The following is a 20,181-nucleotide window of genomic DNA, read 5'->3' on the forward strand; positions in this document are numbered from 1 at the left end:
CACTGAAATCATTCAATCTGAGGAGCAGAAAGAAGAAAAAACAGTGAACAGACCTTGAGAAACCTGGGGATCACCATTAAGCATATCATATCAGCATTGTGGGAGTCCCAGAAGGAAAAGAAAGACTGATTGGGACAGAAAGAATATTCAAATAAATAATGACTGAAACACTCCCAAATTTAACAAAAGGCATGAATATACACATAAAAGAAGTGCAATAAATTCTAAACAGGATAAACCCAAACTGATCCATACCACAGTATATTGTAATCAAATTGTCAAATGCCAGAAATAGAGAATTCTGAAAAACAAAAAAGAGAAGCAGCATGTCACATGCAAGGGAGCCTCAGCAAGACTAAGTACCAATTTCTCATTGAAAACCATGGAGGCAAGAAGGCAGTGAGATAACATACTTAAATGTTGATAGCAAGTTATTGCCAAACAATAAATCTATATCCAATAAAACAGTCTTTCAAAAATGAGGGAAGATTAAGGTATACTCAGATAAAAAGTGAAGGAGTTTGTCACTGCTATACCAGACCTACAAGAGATATTAAAGAGAGTTTCACGGGTTTTAAAGGAAAGGAGAGTAGACAATAAATCGAAGCTGCTTGAAAAAAATAAAGATCTCTGGTGAGGGTAATAACATGGGTATTCATCTATATCAGTACTATTGTAATTTGGGATTGTAATTCCGCTTTTTATTTCCTTCATGGTCTAAAAGGAGAATGAATAAAATATAACAATAAATCAATGGTTTGGGATTCATACAAAGTAGACATGTAATTTGTGACAAGAACCACATAAAGCTTGGGGGATGGAGGAACATAGAACATAGTTTGTGTATATCACTGAAGTTACTTTGTTGTCAAAGCAAAAGAGATTGTTATAGATTTAAGATGTTAAGTTTAAGCCCCATGTTAAGTTCAAAGAAAATACTGGAGAATATGCAAGTTCACAGAGACAGAAATTAGAGTACAGGTAGTCAGGGACAGGGAGCAGAGGGAATGGCAAGTTAATGCACAAGAGTATAGGGTCTCTGTCTGAGGAGATGGGAAAGTTTTAGTAATGGAAGTTGGTAAGTGTTCTACAATATTGTGAATATGATTAATCCCATTGAATGATGTGCTTGAGAGTGGTTGAGACGGGCATTTGATGTTGTAAATATGTTCCCACAATTTAAAAAAAAGAAGAAAGAGCAAATAAAGAGATAATGACAATTAAATGCAATTCATGATCCTGGATAGGATCTATCAAAGGTGGAAAAAAGTCTCAAAAGGTCATTATTAGGACATATAAAAATATTGTTATAAGGACTGTAAGAAATATATCAATATTAATTTCTTGAACTTGATAACTTCACTTAAGAAAGTTACAAAAGTGAGTAATCTTGTTCTTAGGAAATGTACATGGTGATATTATGTGCTCAAGGAGCATGATATACAAAACATAGTCAAGTTTTCAGAAAAAGAATAGATAAATGAACAGGAAGATCAAATGATACAATTATAAGGCAAATGTAGTAAAGAGTTAAAATTGGTGGATCTGGGTATCTTGGGGGAAGAAGGGTTTGTTGAAGTTCTCTGTATGAGGTTTGTATTAATTTTGTAACTGTCCTGTAAGTTTAAACATATTTCAAAACAAAAAGTTAGAAATATTAATTAATGATACTCTATTGTTTCTCATCTTCAACATCATTTTTAACAGTTCAATTAATCTCAGATTTCAAACGCAAAATATATTAGGAATAAGAGCTGCAGATTAGTGCACAAGTATTTAAGTGACATTAGTATAGGGTACATTAGTTGATATTTGAGTTTCAGCTACTTCCTTCATAAAACAGGGAATTCAAGTGGTTACTTTGACTACTAAAACTACCATCATTTTATTAATGATGTATGAGAAGTGTTTTTGAAAAGTTTAGAAAATATTTGTAGTATCTGCTCACAGAGTTGACACATTGCCCTTGGGAATAAAAGGGCATATTTGTTGTGTGTTAGAAGCCATTTATTGTGTATTAGCTGCTTGTCTTGATGAAATAAGCAATGACAAGCAGTTGGCCCTGGGGCCCTCTTTTGAAATTTCACTACAGTTTTTCTGGGTCTGATGCTCTCAGAAAAAGCTGAAAAACATGTCAAAAATTACATTCAGCACAACAGAATATTATGGCCAGTTCAAATGAGTTCCTCAACACTTAGGCTCTAACATCTAATTAATATTTGATTGAGTGCATTTTAGAGGAAACCAGTCATCTCTCAATAACTATTATAATGCATGGAAACAATTGTTTAGAAAATGGTTAAATGTTACATACAGATGTCCCCCTGTGTGAGTAAAGTTCTACAGATAGTGGCCATAATCATTGCAAAACATACAAAAACAAGTGGCAGGCCAGATTTAGCCTACGGGCCATAATTTGCTAATCCCTGATCTATTTCATATTTATGATCTATTGTTGGAGATCATATTGCTACATAATTTGTAGAGGATATGATAAGATAATACACAGAAAGTCCTTAGCAAATATGTAGATCATAGTGTATGAGCGATAAGTACAAGCAGTCTCAATGACATGAAATAGAAATTTACTCAAGGGATAAGAAGTAAAGGAGAAGTAAAATAATTGGACAGGGAAATGTTGGTCAGGTTGATGTAACTGGTTTAAGACAGAGACAGATGAAAGAGATAACATCAGGTAGCCTGTAGGCTTAGAGGTTTGGGGCAGGAACTAATAAGAAAAATTAGACTGAGATTAGAGGCAGGGAGAATAATTTTAACAGCTGTTGAAATCTTCCAGGAAAGAAATGATGAAGATTTTAATTAAAGCAATAGGTGTGACGACAGTGGCTACTGCTGCCAATCCCTCCTTGGATGCAGCTAATGAGTCAAGTGACTGTGAAACGGATGTGGCTCAACCAATTGGGCTCCCATCTACCATATAGGAGGTCCAGGGTTTGATGCCCAGGACCTCCTGGTGAGGGCAAGCTGGCCCACACGGCAAGCTGGCCCACGTGGAGTGCCAGCCCACATGGGAATGTTGGCCCACACGGGAATGTCACCCTGTGCATGAGTGCTGCCCTGTTGGGAATGCCATCCAGTGCAGGAAAGCCACCCTGTGCAGGAGTGCTGGCCCACATGAAGAGTTGGCACAGCAAGATGACACAACAAGAGACACAGGAGAGAAAATAAGAAGATGTAACAGAACAGGGAGTTGAGGTGGCGCAAGAGAGTAATCGCCTCTCTCCCACTCCAGAAGGTCCCAGGATCAGTTCCCAGAGAACCGACACAGAGAGCAGAATAACAAACAGTGAACAGACACAGAGAGCAGACAATGTAGGGAATTGGGGGGGAGGGGGATAAATAAAATAAATCTTGAAAAAAACAAAGAGTCAAGTGAGGTTGCAAATCATCATGCAAACAAGGAGGCTGCCAGGGCAGCAGCTCTGGAGTCTGGGATTGGTCTTCTAGTAGCCCTTTTTTCTCCCTCTGCCATCAGAAGTGAGGGCCTAAGAAACAAAGTATTCTTCAGATTGTGTATCAGTTATTGTTATATGGGACACATAAAAATGTTCATAGTATATGACACATTTTTTGGACTTTTTATAAAATGAAAAAAGAAAGGAATTTAACGTTAGGGTTTCTAGTAAAAATAATGCAATAAATCCCTACTTTGTCACACTCCCTCTTCTCTTATTGCATAGGGAAAAATAAAAAAAGAAAACCAAAACTACATTTCTGGACTCAAAAACAGTAGTCTCAATGAATCAGGAGCAGTACAGAAATGCAAAGTGGAGAAGTGGGCTGAAGTCAAGTGCCCTCTGTACTCTAGGTCTGGAAGAAGAGAGTACTGAGTTTGTCCCCCGTAGAGTAAGCTGGACCGACATGTTCCATGCTAGATGGGGCAAAGAGCCAGGTTCTCTGCCTAGAACAAAGACTTCCTGTTTGTGAAAGAAGCATCTATGGAAGCCTGGAGAGGCAGGGAACACAGAGTCAATCTTACAACCAAGGACCAGCCCCTGTCACCCTCTGACGTGGTGCCATATCTGTGATAGGCACTATACACCCACAATATTAAAGAACTCCAAAATGCTGTTACATTCCCTGGTTCTAGACTGGAGGCTATGGTGGTCTAAGAGGAGGTAGTGGGAAAACTCATCGAAGGATGAGCAAAAAATGGCGGGGGGGGGGCGGGGGCGGGGGGCAGTGAAAGGCATCAAATGAGCTGAGAGGCTATATTCCAAAACATACAAAGAAACCCACGCTAAAAGGAGTAGAAATCAAAACAACAACTGTAACAATTTAGATTTTATTTTAAATAGAAATCTGATGACAAATTTACTAGTATATTAAGACATTCAAAGAGACTAATAAAAGAGTCACATCTATTAACAAAGTATTACAAGTAATGAAACAAAAATTGGCAGAAATAAAAAAACATGGAATAAACACAAATAAATTAAAATTTTTAGAAATGAAAAAATCATTTAAATTAATTTAAAATTTTAATTAATTGAACAAGTAAGCTTAACTGTTAAAGTTAGTTCATTGATACACTTTAATAGATGGGATAAATTCTATACTGATAACATTTAAAGAGAGATAGTAAATTAAAAGATAATGCTGTGCAATTCCCCCATAATTTAGCATTGTGAGACAATTCAGAGATAGGATGTGGGAGGGACTCTGTTTTAGTTTCTCGGCTGCTCAAGCAAATACCATGACATGGGTCAGGTTAAACAATGGAAATTTATTTACTCACAGTTTTGAGGCTAAAAGAAAATCCAAATCAAGGCATCATGAAGGTGATGTTTTCTTTCCAAAGTCTGGTGTTCTTGGGCTGGCTGCTGGCGATACTTGGTCCTTGGCTCCTCTGTCAGATGGCAATGAACATAGCAGCCTCCCCCGGGTTCACAGTTATTTTCTGGGTTCTGTTAAATTTCACTTTCTATCTGCTCCCTGAGCTTTCTCTGTCTTGTCTGAATGTCATTCCACATTAGAAAAGACTCCAATAATAGGGTTAAGACCTATCCAGATTGAGGTGGGCCACATCTTGAATGAAGTGACCTCATCAAAAGGTCCTCCTTCCAAGGGGTTCACCCCCCACAGGAATGGTTAAATTTAAGGACATGTTTCTCTGGGGTACATATAGCTTCAAACCACCACAGACCCTAAAAAAGAGGCTTAAGAGTTCAAGAAAAGAGAATGGAGGAGAGGATGTATGCAATATTTGAGGAGATGATTGTTGAGAATTTCAAGATTTGAAAAAGTATCATGAACACACAGAGTGACAGAGCATCCCACATACCTAGTAAGATAAATTAAAAAAAAAAAAAATACCACACCTAGACATATTATGGTGAAACCACAAAACATCAAGAATAAATACAAAGCTTCCAAGTACCAGAATGGAAATGTGGAGTTAATACTTAAATTGCACAGACTTTCTATTTGGAATGATGGAAAAGTTTGGTTTTGGATGGTGGTGATAGTAGCTCAATATTGTGAACGTAAATAACAGCACTGAATTATATATTTGAATGTGTTTAAAAGGGGGAAATTTAGGTTGTATATATGCTACTAGAATACTTTTTTTTAGTCCATAGGATTGGACAACACAAACAGGGAACCCTAATGTAAACCATGGATTATAGATAATAATACAATTATAATACTTTCATCAATTATAATACATGTACCACACTCATGTAAAATGTTAATAATACCTTCTCCATCTCTTTATGAACAGAGTCCAGGCTGCATACCTGGAGGTCAAGAGGGACTCTGGATCTCTCTGTCAATTAGTGCAATGGTGGGGTCTCCAGTGGGTGGGCATGATGAGCTCTCAGTGGCCATGGGGGAGTGATGTGTGAGATCCTGGATGTTAATGCCATTGAAACCAATGTTATCATCCAGTTAAAAAGAAAAAACTCCGTATTTTTTGCCTGATTTTTCTAGAAACCTACAAGTTCTTTAAAAACGAGCAAAAAAGGAACTAGAAATAAAATGCCTTGTATCTACAAAGAAATGACAGATCAACAGATGATTTCTTTTCTGCAACAATTAGTGCAGGAAGACAATTGAACAATACCTTTGTAGTACTTAAGGAAACTCTGTCTACCCAGAATTTTATACCCAGCTAAAATAAATCAAGAATAAAGATGAAATATACAAATTTTCTGATGTCCAAAGTGTAAGAGAATTTAACACCTGAAACGCTAACTTAAAAAAAAACTATTAATAAGAAAAACTACTAACAGGTGTTTTTCAGCAAGAAGAAAGGCAAATCCAGAAGGAAGAAACAGGATATGATTAAATAAAATAATGAGACTATGGTATTTTACAAATTAGAAAGAGAATATGAGAACAAGTATCCATGAAATTAGCAAAAGACTCAGAAAACTTTAAGTTGAATGGCCAATGAACATATGAAATGATCAACCTCCTTGTGAAAAGTAAGCTAAAATAAAGAGACATAACTTCACACTTCACCATGGAAAAATTAAAAACACTGATAACACCAATTGGAAGAACTAATTTAGAAAGCCTGAAGTTGAAAATGTGCATACCCCACTGTCTGGCAAATTCCAGTCTAAGGAGACATGCCCCAAAACCTGTGCAGCATTATTTGTAAGAGTCAATAATTGAAAAATTAAAAGCAACCTATCCACCAAAAAGATAACAGATAGGTTGTATTGTCTGTATGGTGATAAAATGGACACTAAAATAAATTTTCTAGAAATATTTGTATTAAGATGGACACATCTGAAAAATAATGTTAGGAGATAAAAGCAAGCTATCAAATGGCATTTACAACATGACACCATTAGCATAATATATATTTTTTCTATCTGGTTGTGTCATCATCTTTTTGGTGTGTCACTTCACCATGCAAGGGCCTGCATCTCCACGCAGTTCTGGAATGCCTTTTTTCTTTTTTTACCAGGTGGTCCTGGGGATCGAACCCAGGTCCTTCATATGATAAACGGGAGCTCAATTCCTTGAGCCACAGCAACTTCCCAACATAATATTTTTAAACATGCAAAATAATACATCATGTGGATGTTGGATACATAGAAATATAAAAGTGAAAGGCATGCATGGGAATGATAAACACCTCATTCAGTGTAATAACTTACCTCTGGCCATAGGAGAGGGAGAATGGGGACTGGGTAAGATAAATGGAAAGATTCTACTATATTTTGTAATATATTTTTTCTTTGAAAAATAAAAAGGCCTACAACCAAAACAGTATTAAGTAACCAATGATAATAAGTGATCCACATTTTCTAGTAACTCTGTTTTTCTATTGAGTCCATCTTGGTTCCTAAGAAAACGAAAGGAAGTACAGTGGCTGTGAAAGAAGAAATGAATTCAGTCAGAATTTAACTTTGTCACCACTGAACATGAGTAATTACCACTCTGGTTTATGCCACATCACTTAATTTCTAAAAAAAAAAATAGGGAAGTAACTGGAGAGAGAATAAATATTTTTTAGAGCATGCATTTGCAGTCTTTGGATTGAATATTCCTCAGTAATGTCTTGGCATGGACTTTAGGATTTACAGTTGACCTGGTTTATTTGTGTTGAGGCTGAGGGAAATGTGTAAAATTAAAATGTAAGTAGGCTTTTAAAAAATTCTCTTAGTTTAAATTTTAAGCAGCTTGTAGCAACAACAACAAAAAAAGTCAGAAAATAAAATACCACTGTACTATTTCTCATGAGTCTCTTGAATTTCAGTTTGACTGGCTTTGATGTGCACACTTCGTGCCCCAGGGTACGAAAGACTGGGTTGACCTCTCACTTCTCTTTTGAGCAGAATCCTGGTGAAGATGTGAGCAGGACAACAGCAGTAGAAGAGTTACTGCTCTGTGGCTGCCTTTCACTGCTCATTTTCATTTTGGTTCTTAGATCCAGAGTCAATAGCTAGATTTGTTAGACTTCTGGGTTAGCAATTAGGCTGGCTTAAAAAAAAAGAACTTCAGATGGTTTAGAATTTCTTTGGGAATAATCAAAAGGAATGCTCAGAGACATAGAGAATTTGTTTAGTTACTTGGAATATATGTTGGTTCATCTATAAGTATTAACTTCAAACTAGAAAGACCAGAAGTGAGACTGATAAAATAGAACAATTTTAACTGGAATTTATAGCACATCATCTATTAGATCTTCCCATTTCCTAGATGTTGGCTTGGTTTTTGAGAAAATTCCAAGAAAAAATCATTACTTTAACATATAGTCTCAGTCCTTTCCAGATTTCCACAATCAAAAAGCAAAAATAAGTAATGACTTGAGGAAAGAAATGAAATATACATACAGAGAGAGAGCTATGGATTGAACCAAAAAGGCATACTATAATTATTTGTTGGGTGAAATTTATCAAAGTTGTATTTATTTTATCAAAACAGAAATTTTTAAATTGTAAAATTTAAACTAAGGACATTGCTTTAGATTAGACTCTCGATGTACAAGAATCCTTTCAATTCTCAAATTGAATCAAAATTATGTTTTCTATAATACAATGGCTGCCCCAAATCAAATTACTTAAAACATTTTCTGGAACAAAATTAGTGTAAGTGGAATTTATCCAGTAGTTCCTTCCAAAGGAGTGGGGGACTCTGTCTTTTCACAAGAATTTTGCTGGAGGAGTAGATTTGGAAGGGATGCAGACATACACTAATCATGGTAAAATCTAGGTATTTAAAATGTTTTGTGATGAATTAATAATGCAAGCAAAATAAATGTGGACAGAGAGGTTTTATTAACCACCAAATACTATAATTTCCACAACATGGGTTTGTAACCTTATACTTAATATACAAAAAAAAGTGCTAAGTTCACACCAAGAAATAAATGATCACAAACATTTTTTTTTTATCAGAGCCAAAATTTGTTTGTGCTATTGACCTGTTGTTACTATCACACTTTCCTGGCATGGGGAAAAGAAAAGTGAACTAGGAGTCTACAGATAGATACTCTGCCATATACTTGCAAAATAACCTTTGACAAGTAATTTAAAGTCTCTGGGCTATCATTATTTTTATCTGTTGATGGCAGATAAATTTGCTCTTTCTGAACTTCAGGGTTTTTGCAAAGGCCAATGGAAAAATGCATATGAAGATTCTTTGAAAGGCAGAGAGCATCACAAAAGTGTGCTATATTAATTACTGCTAAGGAGAACAGTCAACCCATGAGCACTGATAAGTTTAGTGCTCATAGAGAATAAAAACAAGGGGGAAGTTGTGATGTAAAACGTTACTCTCCTGAGTATTGGTAATGCTTTGTCTCCTTTTCTCCTCTCCCTTTTCTCCATTTCCTTCCCATCTGTAGAACCTCTACCTGTCAACAGTGTTTCAATATATGATTATAAACCTTCTCCTGAAACAGGAGTCCTATTTGAAATTCATTATCCAGAAAAATATAACATTTTCACAAGAGTGAACATAAGCTACTGGGAAGGTAAAGACTTCCGGACAATGCTATATAAAGGTAAGAGACAGTAGGAAGCCTGGATAGACTTTTTACATGATTTTTGCAAAAACAGTCTTCTCTCCTGCTATAAAGAGAGTCTTATAATTCATGATTTGACATATTAATAAACCATTAAAAAATAGGTGTTGATTCATGAAAGTCTTGTTATAAGGAGTTTTAGGAATCTGATTCATAAGTTCAAAATCATGTGCCATGCATACAGCATAAAGACTACTCAGATATTTACCATGTACATATTATTCTTGCCAAAAGCAGCATATCAGGTGCAGGAAACAATTCAAGCCTAAGTGTAGAAGCACTTACCTAACCATTTCATTATGGATTTGTGGAAAGGGCATTTCTCTAGTAAAGGGATGCCCTTCCCAAAGTTTCACTTGGAGATGATCCAAGATCATTGTCAAATGCAAAAGATGGGACTTTTGTGTATATTTATATGTATGAACAGCTGAATGATTGCATTAATATACAAAAATTGATTTAGCTGTTTTGGCTGGCTTGGTGGGGGTCCTGCAGGAAGGGGAGGAAAGAGGGCCCAGGGAATTAATTATTCAAATTATTCAAAAGAATCACATCAAACTCTCTGGCAGACTATATATTTGTTCCTCTGTGTGTGTGTGTGTGTGTGTGTGTGTGAGAGAGAGAGAGAGAGAGAGAGAGAGAGAGAGAGAGAGAGAGAGAGAGAGAGAGAGAGAGAGAGACTTGCTGTTTTTATCAATTCCATTCTTCTGGGGTTCTTTTTCGTGAGACACTGTTTAAAATATATGCAGTGAATTTAGAGATTATTTGTTCAAATCAAATAAATATAAACAAGATCCTCAATCTATTGTATTCTTTATTTTCATTGAAAACATTATCTGCGAATTAATAAGTGGGACCTCATTTATTGATCACATGCAAATACATACTCATGAATGATTGAAAAGCAATCGTTGAAATTTTGGCTGAATTGAAAATCATGAGTTTAAAATTAAGTTAATTAATATGCTCCCAGATTTGAAGTCAATTAATTTTTAAACTGTTGTTAGCTTTTAATACAATAATTAGTACTTTTAGTTTCTTTCCCTCATTTCTTTTTAACTTGGATTGGATTTTTAAATTTATTATTATTTTCTTTAATGTTTCCAGGCTAAATCCACATTTTTTATTCTTTCTTTGAGCAGGCCCTTTCTGCCAATTGGCAGATAAACTAGCCTATTTTTAAAATAGGCTAGTTTTTTACAAATGATCCTTAGTGAAAACATTTTTTTGTCAAATTGCTCTTTCCTAAGTCATACATGGTAATAAACAGTGGGTTTCTATCTTACAGTAAATGGTAAACATAGTCCAATCTCTAGAATTTCTATACATTATCTTCTATACTTTACACCCCAAAAATTCTTCTAGTAAATATCTAACACCAATATGTCCAATTTCCTTAGGAATGCTGACCTTTCAGGAGTGAGTCTAAAGATCCAGACTTTCATCCCTAACCTTTTACCAATTCAATAATACTGACCATGCCAGAAGTTGAAAGAAATATTATTTTAGGAATATTTAATCATAATTAAGATAAGAACTCTCTAGAAGTGTGTGACATTTAGAAGACCATAGTTTTAATATAATTGATTTTTCTCTCCACAGATTTCTTTAAGGGAAAAACAGTATTCAACCACTGGTTGCCAGGAATATGTTACAGTAATATCACCTTTCAGCTGGTATCAGAAGCAACTTTTAATAAAAGTACTCTTGTGGAGTATAGTGGTATCGGCCATGAACCCAAACAGCATAGAACTGGTAAGTTTTCTGAAGAATCAAATTTAATGAAAAATGTAATTAAATTATATGTTACCATATATATTTTTTATATACACATATTTTCATCCTGCTGAGAAATATTCTGTTCCAGGGCTAAAGAAGAAAATAAATATATTTTAATAACTCAAAGAAATTTTCTATCAATATAAAAGGAACTAGGCAAATATTCCATATGAAAATTCAAAATATGTGAAAATTCAAAAATATGTGAAAATCTTTGATTTTAAAAGTACACGATACTACTAACAGTTATAATTAAGTAACTTAACTGGACTGAGAAGACATTGGTTACTTATAACTTTACAAAATCCCCATATAGCAGAAAAACAGAAGGGAGACTTTCAGATTGATAGATTATTGAAGGAAGATATTGAGATCTATATGTGTCTAAAATCTGCCACCCTTTATTTATTTAGCATCACAAATATGAAGCACTATTACCAGATGGACAGATGGCTGATGGTTGAGATAAATTTATATCCGCTAAATACCCATCACCAATATAAGCCAGACAGTACATTCCTAAGTGTGCCTGAGTGTGCCACAGGAGGGCTGTGCAGCCATTCAAATGAACCCTGGGAACAGATTATAATTGAACAGCACTGAGGCCCTTCCCATCTGAAATTATAAGATGCCATCATTTTCATTATTTAGGGCCAAGACAATGAAACCATTCCAGATAAATAAGTAATTCCTTCATGTTGACATATACAGTTCTATCTGTATTTTTCATTATTTAGGTCAAGTAAAGAAACATATATTGAGTACCTATTATCTGGAGTTTTTCTAGGTAATGAGAATGGCTCCCTGTCCTCAAAAAAATGGAAGAGACAATATAAAAATGTCAAAAATACAAGGTATAACATATATGTAAAAAGAGTTACAAAGTTCTATGAGAGCACAAACGAGGCAGAAATTAATTTTTATTAGAAGTTCATGGAAGAGGTGTCATTTTAGCTGATATTTGAAGGCTAGGTAGAAACTCATAGAGAAAGAGACCACGTAGTGTGCCTTCATAATATTCTCTCTAGAAAAGTGCACTTATATAATTTATAAACTCGTTTTGTGCTCACATGCTTCATTTTAGAGAGACAAGGAGTGAAGTCATATTTGCCATTAAATGTAAATGCCTTTAAAGGCAACTCATTTATGCAACTTTCCTATGCAACTATGCCACATAGATCCTTTTATCTCTATTACGTAAATCTGTTATGTATTTGACTCATTAATATATTAATTATTTTACTGTAGTAGAGTTAGTAGAGTTAAAAATATTTGTAAATGAAGATTCTCTCTTTTACAGCCCCTTATCCACCCCGAAATATCTCAGTTCGCATTGTAAACTTGAATAAAAACAATTGGGAAGAGCAGAGTGGCAGTTTCCCAGATGAATCATTCATGAGATCACAAGATACAATGGAAAACAAACTCTTCCACTTTACAGATGAAACTCCTGAAATACCCTCTGGAAACATCTCTCCTGGCTGGCCTGATTTTAACAGCAATGACTATGAAACAACATCTCAGCCGTATTGGTGGAACAGTGCATCAGCAACTCCTGAAAGTGAAGATGAATTTGTCAGTGTAGTTCCCATGGAATATGAAAATAACAATACACTCAGTGAGACTGAGAAATCAACATCAGACTCGTTCTCTTTTTCTCCTGTGCAAATGATATTGAGCTGGTTACCACCAAAACCACCCACTGCCTTTGATGGGTTCCATATACACATAGAGAGAGAAGGTAAAGCAACAAGAAATCAGAAGAAATGAGATATGGTACAATCAAAAGAAAGGAAACTGAAATGTATCTAAATTTTTGTTTGGAAAGAAAGAATGATGTAGTCAGTTCATACCTACATAAAAATGGTGAAAAAAAGGAAGGTTTACCTGAGTCCACAATGTGGGCTAAGACTGAAAAACAAAAATGGATTGGTTAGAGCAAAATCAGAAGGTCTGGGTAAACCATAAATTGGCAAGTATTGGCAATGGTGCATATTTCACTGCCCCAAATTTCACGAACCCCAGGCCAGTAGGAAAACCTTATAGTTAGAAAGATCTAGAATTAAAGCTCTTACCATTAGAAATTAGAGAATAACCTAGAGAAATGTTCTGTTTTCTTGTATGCAGTTTTGTGATGCATGCAGCAAAGAATCTTCTGGGAAAATGTCTGCTTCCTCAAGAGTATCAAAACTGTGTCCTTCATATCTAGCTACCCCTCTTCCCTTTAGGGTGTGCTTCTCTGGAACCAGCACCACTGACATTTTCTCAGGAGCTGGCAGTGAAATACAAAATATTAATACATAGCAATTGGTACTTGCAAAGTAACTACTAAATTGTATCTTGATTTCATTTATCCACAGTCTGAGATTCATTCTATATATTGTATTCCACTAGTTTGTGAAAACAGGGCTGTGACATTTGGCAAATTTGGGTCTTGAATCATACTCGAATTGCTAGTATAGTAAATTTTAATGGTTATTTGTTCTTTGTTATGTTTATATGACACATTTCATTTTACACTTTACAGTCTAGTAGTTGGGATAGCAAAGGTTATGAAGTTGTCAAAATCTAAAGTTAAAATGACAGCCTTACTTTCAAGATAGGACATTAGGATTATGTAGTTTCATAGGTAATGAATTATTTACCCATATTTTATTTAATAAAATGACACAAAATCTGTGGATTCCTCTATACCAAATGATGGAGTTATCAATCATACCCAAATACTACATAAAATTGAAATCCTTTCTCATGTACAATTATATGTTAAAAGTCTTAACATTTACCTGGAATTGCTTATGTAAAAAGGTATTTTAATCTGCCTTTTATTTTTCCTCTTCCTCATATATTCTATGGAAAATTGGGTCTTTGTGATTCAGATTTTTTTTTTAAATGCTGCCTATTCCCTGAAGATTCAATCATGCTTTTATCTGACTGGAGCGTGTTCTTTTGAAAGCTATTATGACTTCAAATGAAGTACTGAGCATCAGGAGATAAACTCTAAAGCAATGCAGAATTGTTTTTAAAAGTTTCTGGAAGCAAACAGATAAAGGAAAAAATAGCACAATTGTCAGAAAATATATTTTATATATCTAATTAGAAATAATTCAATGCATTTTAATGCATTCCTGGATATTTAATGCTATCACAAAGAAGTTATAAGATATTAAAGTGCTTGTTATTTTTTATCCCGTATATCTAAATGAGTAAACTATTTCTGTCTTCTGCTAACATTCTACTTCTGTTTTGTGCACAGAATTTTGGTGGGCAACAATACAGAAAGATATGCAGGATACATTCATCTTTATCTTTGATTTGGGCCCCATATTTTAGTTTGGTTATTTAAAATTTTATGAAAAATAGTTTGAACTCTGTCCAATTTTCCTTCATATTACTGTAGTTCAAAGGTATACTTGTGCTTGACAAAAGGAAGGAGTCAATATAAAAATATTTATTTCTTATTAATTGGCATATCTGTAGCCAGGGTACTTTCAAGTGTCTGTTCATATATATTCTCTATTCTCTTTTTTATATGCGATTTAGAAAACTTTACTGAACATTTGACAGTGGATGAAGAAGCACATGAATTTGTTGCTGAACTGAAGGAGCCTGGGAAATATAAATTATCTGTGGCAACCTTTAGTTCCTCAGGATCTTGTGAAACTCGAAAAAGCCAGTCAGCAAAATCACTCAGCTTTTATATCAGTAAGTACAAAAGAGATTATTTTGCACTTACAGGGGAACTAGAACAATAAAAGGATGAGATTAATGATGTTTGGGCGTCAATTATTCATCTGACCTTAGGGATCCTGAGAATTCTTCAAGGTCAAGAGATGCTGGGGTCCGTGAGATTTTTGACAGGAGAAGAAATATGTGTATACTTAATAGCAGCAAACCTACCCAGAGAATTAACTTGAGGATTTTTTTATTATTGTGATAATTGAACATGTATTAAACTTTCTCCACACTAGCCACAAGAAACTCTCTAAGGATGTGGACACTCAGTTTGGGAAATATGATTTTTGTTTGAGGCCATAATAAAAATTTATATTGTCAGACTGTGTGAAAAATCTCATTAGAGTATTGAAATTATTGTGGCACTCAAAAGAAATACAGATTCAGGGTATAGTCATACCCACACAGCCCCCATAAATATGCAAGAGAAGACAAAGCTAGAAAGACCTAAAACCTCCAATGTCAAGTTTTAGAGCAGCTTCTACTAACTGCATGAGAGTCAATAGCAGACAGACCTATGGCTTCTAAAGGCTACACAAATAGTACTTTTCTTGGTAATATTTTTAGTTAAATTGATGATACTTCCTGGAAGTTGAGAGGCCGAAGATCAGTTACCTAGCTTATAGGGAGTTAAATGTGCCTCAGAGAGAAAAACTAGAAAGCAAGGGATAAAAATTACTCTCAGAAAAGGATGACCACCATAATTCTCTCTTGCCTACCCCAAAGGCAAAATGTCACCTTTTAGCAAATAATCCTCCAAAGGGGGAGGAAAATGGTGGAGACAGAGGACAGGAGATCCATTGTTTTTCAGCAGTTTAAAAACATTGAAAATGTCTTATGTAACATTTTTTACTTTAAGAAACCAAAAGTTGCCCCCTGGAGAAAGGACTGTGTGCTCCTTTAGACCTGTACTTCAGGGTTTTCCATTGCCTTGCCTGTGAATTACTGCAGGTCTTTGCCTGAGATCACCTGAGAATGTGAACAAAGCTTAGTATTCAGTTCTTCCCATTAGGCTAAGACCATTGCACTGACCAAAAGAATGTCCTGTCTACCAGTAGAGATCCATCTCAAGGGTTCCAGCTCCCATGTAAGGCTCCCTCAACTATCCTTGGCATGCTGACTTTTCCCTCCTCCGAATTCTTACGGTGCTTCGTATTGCCTAGCGCAAAATACAGAACTTAAGACTGCGTGACATTTTCCTAGAATTATTTTCTTTGTGTATGTCTTGATTCTCATAACAAATTATAAAATCCTAGGCTGGGGTCATACTTATTTGCCAATTTATTCATTCCCTTATACCCTTCACAGCCACATTTAAGCATCAAGCCTCTGTTCTATTTTTAGAGCATCCAAAGTGACTAGTGCTATTCACGCCAGAATTGCTAAAAAATATGATTATTCTAAACAGATGCATCTTAATATTCATCCAGAAAAATATCATTCACTGGAAATGTTTTTTATTCTCTGCCAATAAAAGAATGCTATTTTTAGTGCTTAAGGACTCTTCTGCAGTAAGGAGTTATTTAGGTGTACTGTATATACTGCTTTGGTGAAAACAAGGATCCTTCAGGTGTAAATACTTAACAGGTACATGAACAACAAATGTGGGTGACTTAACTGTCCTCAACAAAGTGAACTCACAAATCAGTTAAATCTTAATTACAGCCCATTTTCCCGACTGAGCTGTTTCAGACATTTGGTGTTAAGCTCTCATATTAAGATCTATTATATAAAGACTGATATTTTTTGTCGTTGAATTATGATATGTATGTAGTTTTGAAAACTTTCTGCAGAAGTGAGAATTAAGAAAGAAATTTATATTAGTTCCCTAACAGCTTGGTGAACGGAACATTTTTATTATCCCCATTCTTGAGGTGGGAAAACTAAATCACAGAAAGTTTAAGTGACTTTCCCAAGTGTTGATTTCAGAATTAGAACCTAGAAATATTAATAACAAAGCCCATTTCTATGTAGCCTGCAATGACCCCTTGCCTTGGGTTGATTATCAGGTCAGTCCACATGGAAAAACTTATCAAATAAGTGAATTTGTTTTGCTTCCTCCCCCTTCTCTTTCTGTGCCTCCACTACACCAGTGGCATTCTTAACAGTGCTAACATGTCACTCTTAAATAGTTCTCTAACACATTTTATCTCGTTGATCCCAATGCCAGCCTTGTAAATCAGGTTAATCAGATGACATCGTGATGAGCCCACAGTTTGAGCTGGGGCCCCAGCCCTCAGCAGCTCTGTGACATCGGGCAGGTCATTCGTGTCTCTGGGCATCCTGTCTCTTCTGTAAAACAAGGTGTTGGAGCACTGAAGTTGTTTTTAATTCTAACATTCTGTGTTTTGCCCATGTGGCACATGCAGTGACTGAGATTCAAGAAAGTTACACCATTTGCCCACATTTGCTCCAGTAATAATGAGCAACTCTCCGATTCCCAAACCAATGTTTTTCACTATCCCAGGGAGTCTCATACAGAGGTTAAAAGCCTGGATTTTCAAACTAGATTCCCCATGTTTGAATACCAGTTCTACTTAACCTATCTCGGCCTCAGTTTCCTCGTTTGAAAGTGAGGTTAATAGTAGTACCCAGGTCTGGGCTAGTTATGAAAATTAAAGGGTTAAATTATGCAAACACATATAAACTTAAAACAGAGCCCACTATTCGTTGGCCATAAATCTCTGCCATCATTGTTATTTTTTAAGCATTGCTATTATTTCCATTGAACCATTTACCCTAAGCCTGCGTCATCTGCCCTCTTCGGCAGAGCCATTTGCTCCTTTTCCTCTCTGGGGTTGGAGCCTAAAAATTCTTACTTCCTCTTAAAGAACTAAGAAAGGCATCCTAAGGAAAGAAAAGGAGGCAGCACATTTGCATTTCAACAGGGAATTTCAGTAGATAATAATCGCTTTAACATTTCTTCAGTCCTTTCTATGTGTCAGGCACTGTGCTAATAACCGTTTTAGAAATCAAAGAAAACAGAGCACTTCCATGACGCTGTTTTGTCCTGAGGGACCCACTGTGTCCCTCAAATTATCACCCAGGCTTTCGCCAGGTTCTATAATTGAGCCAGCCTGTTGCCTGTTTTTCTCTAATACGGCCACAGCCTGCCTCTTTGATCCTGCTGTTGCCAAATTTAATAAATTCTTACAGGAGTGTAGTAGAGGCTAATTTGAATCTCAAAGTAATTATTTCCAGAGACCAAATATCCTGAGTAGCAAAGGAATTACAAACACTGATGAAAGGCCACATTGCCATACCCGCACTTGGTACTTGAGCACGTACCGGAATCATGGCAGCGGCACCTTAAGGCGGGAAGGCTCCGTCCTGCGCGCTTTCCCGGCTGCTTCCGGCCCTGCGCGGGGGCTGTCGGGAGCAGGGATGGGAAGAGCGGCCAGGCTTACTCTGAATACCTGTGCAAGAGCAGAAGGCCACACGAGTTTGACCGCTAGAGTCTTTCCTCTCGACCAGCGCCGCCTGGAGCCTCACGTTGTCTCCGTTTGGGACGTTTCAGGCCCCTCGGGAGAGTGGATTGAAGAACTGACCGAGAAGCCGCAGCACGTCAGCGTGCACGTCCTGAGCGCCACCTCGGCGCTGATGTCCTGGACGTCCTCCCAGGAGAGTCACAACGGCACCATCGTGTCTGTGGTGTCCCTGACCTGCCAGAAGCAGAAGGAGAGCCAGCGGCTGGAGAAGCAGTACTGCACCCAGGTAAAGGGCGGGTCGAGCCCCTCTAGCCCGGCGGAGCGGGGGCCCCCCCGCGAGGAGACAGAGGAGGTCCCCCGGGGCGGGGAGGACCCGGGAAATGAGCACGCACAGCGCCACACAGCACTGCCTTTCTTATGTAGGAGGTACCAGGGATCGAACCCCGGGCCTCGTACCCGGCCTGCGCTCAACCACACAGTCAACCTTCTCCCTCCGAGGCGGCACCACGTGGAGGGCCAGGCTCCTTTACTTTCAATAGCTGAGAGCATTTACTGAGCAACTACGATGTGCTGGGTCCAAAGACAGATGCGGGAATCTCCAGGTTTTCACGCTCTGTCCTTGCAGAGCTCATGCTCTAGTGAGAAGAATGACAGGTGAGCGTCTAATTGCTGCAAAGTCGAGAATAAGCCCTAGGTTCAAAGTCAGTGACCCAGAGGGGTCCGTGGAACAACAAAGGCTAAGAGTCCCTTTCTAGGAGTGCTCAGAAAGGAGGAACTGGGCGCAGGTCCTGGGCTGGGGATCTGGACACTAGGCAGGAAAGCTTCCCAGATGAGGAGACGTCTGAGCAGAGACTTGTTTTGGTTTTGTTTTTACTTTTTTTTCCATCCTCTTAATTATTATTTTAATTATAAAAGTAATGCTTGCTGATTGGAAAAAAAAAATCAAAGAATTAAATGGATGTGAAGTGATAAGTTCCCCCACTTCCCAATCCCAACTGAGAAGAGTTTTGAAGGATAAATAGGAGTTAACTGAGCCCAAAAAGTGAGGGGCAAACCGAGGCAATGCAGTCACCACAAGTTTTGTGAAGGTCTGGGAGAATGAATGCATGCTGTGAAATGCTGTGCCCGAGCCTGGACTGGGGCTCTCAGGTGTCCCTAACACCCATGGGAAGCTGGGGCCCGGGCCTATTTTCTTATATGACTTTGTTTGTTTGTAAGATCAGATGTGGTGATCCTTAGTTTCTTAAAAGCTTAATGTTTTCTTCCCTAAAGGCCCCAAATTTAAATGATTTATTCTCATGGCATAAACCAAAGCATAATACTCAAAAAAGATGTTTGTGAAGGCCATTCAGGATGTTTCCCTTCCACCCTGGAATATTAGCCATTTTGTGAAATTTAAACAGTGAGAAATTTTAAATTGATGAAATGAATTCAGGAATCATTGGCCTTTGGAGTGCTGGAAAGCCTTGGCAATGCTGAGGATAAGTCCTTACCTTGAAGATCAGACTATCCCTCAACTTGAATCAAACTAAGGAGTCAATATGCTCAACTGTTTAACTAGTGCTCACAGATCACTGTGTAGCTTATTAGCATCCTTTCCTGAGCATATCAAAGATGACCGACTGTTAGCTTTGGTAGAAAAAGGTGTTTCACTTATAGAACACGATCTAAACTTGACTGCAGTGAAGTGCATCTCTTCCAGCTCCATCTAATATAAAAAGTATGTGTGTT

General features: G+C 36.9%; 1 protein-coding gene across 4 annotated transcripts in view; it reads left to right on the plus strand.

Moving 5' to 3' along the window:
* PTPRO (protein tyrosine phosphatase receptor type O) overlaps window positions 1-20,181 on the plus strand; it is a 329,014-nt gene that overhangs the window by 224,396 nt on the left and 84,437 nt on the right. For all 4 annotated transcript variants that reach the window (XM_071210181.1, XM_071210182.1, XM_058282832.2 and 1 more), the window contains 5 exons: window positions 9,329-9,487; window positions 11,111-11,263; window positions 12,588-13,028; window positions 14,831-14,992; window positions 18,540-18,736. In XM_071210181.1, coding sequence (XP_071066282.1) covers window positions 9,329-9,487; window positions 11,111-11,263; window positions 12,588-13,028; window positions 14,831-14,992; window positions 18,540-18,736 — 1,112 coding nt within the window. The remainder of the gene's footprint in view (window positions 1-9,328; window positions 9,488-11,110; window positions 11,264-12,587; window positions 13,029-14,830; window positions 14,993-18,539; window positions 18,737-20,181) is intronic.

Source organism: Dasypus novemcinctus, chromosome 20, assembly GCF_030445035.2.
Source record: "Dasypus novemcinctus isolate mDasNov1 chromosome 20, mDasNov1.1.hap2, whole genome shotgun sequence".
Classification (NCBI taxonomy): Eukaryota; Metazoa; Chordata; class Mammalia; order Cingulata; family Dasypodidae; genus Dasypus; species Dasypus novemcinctus.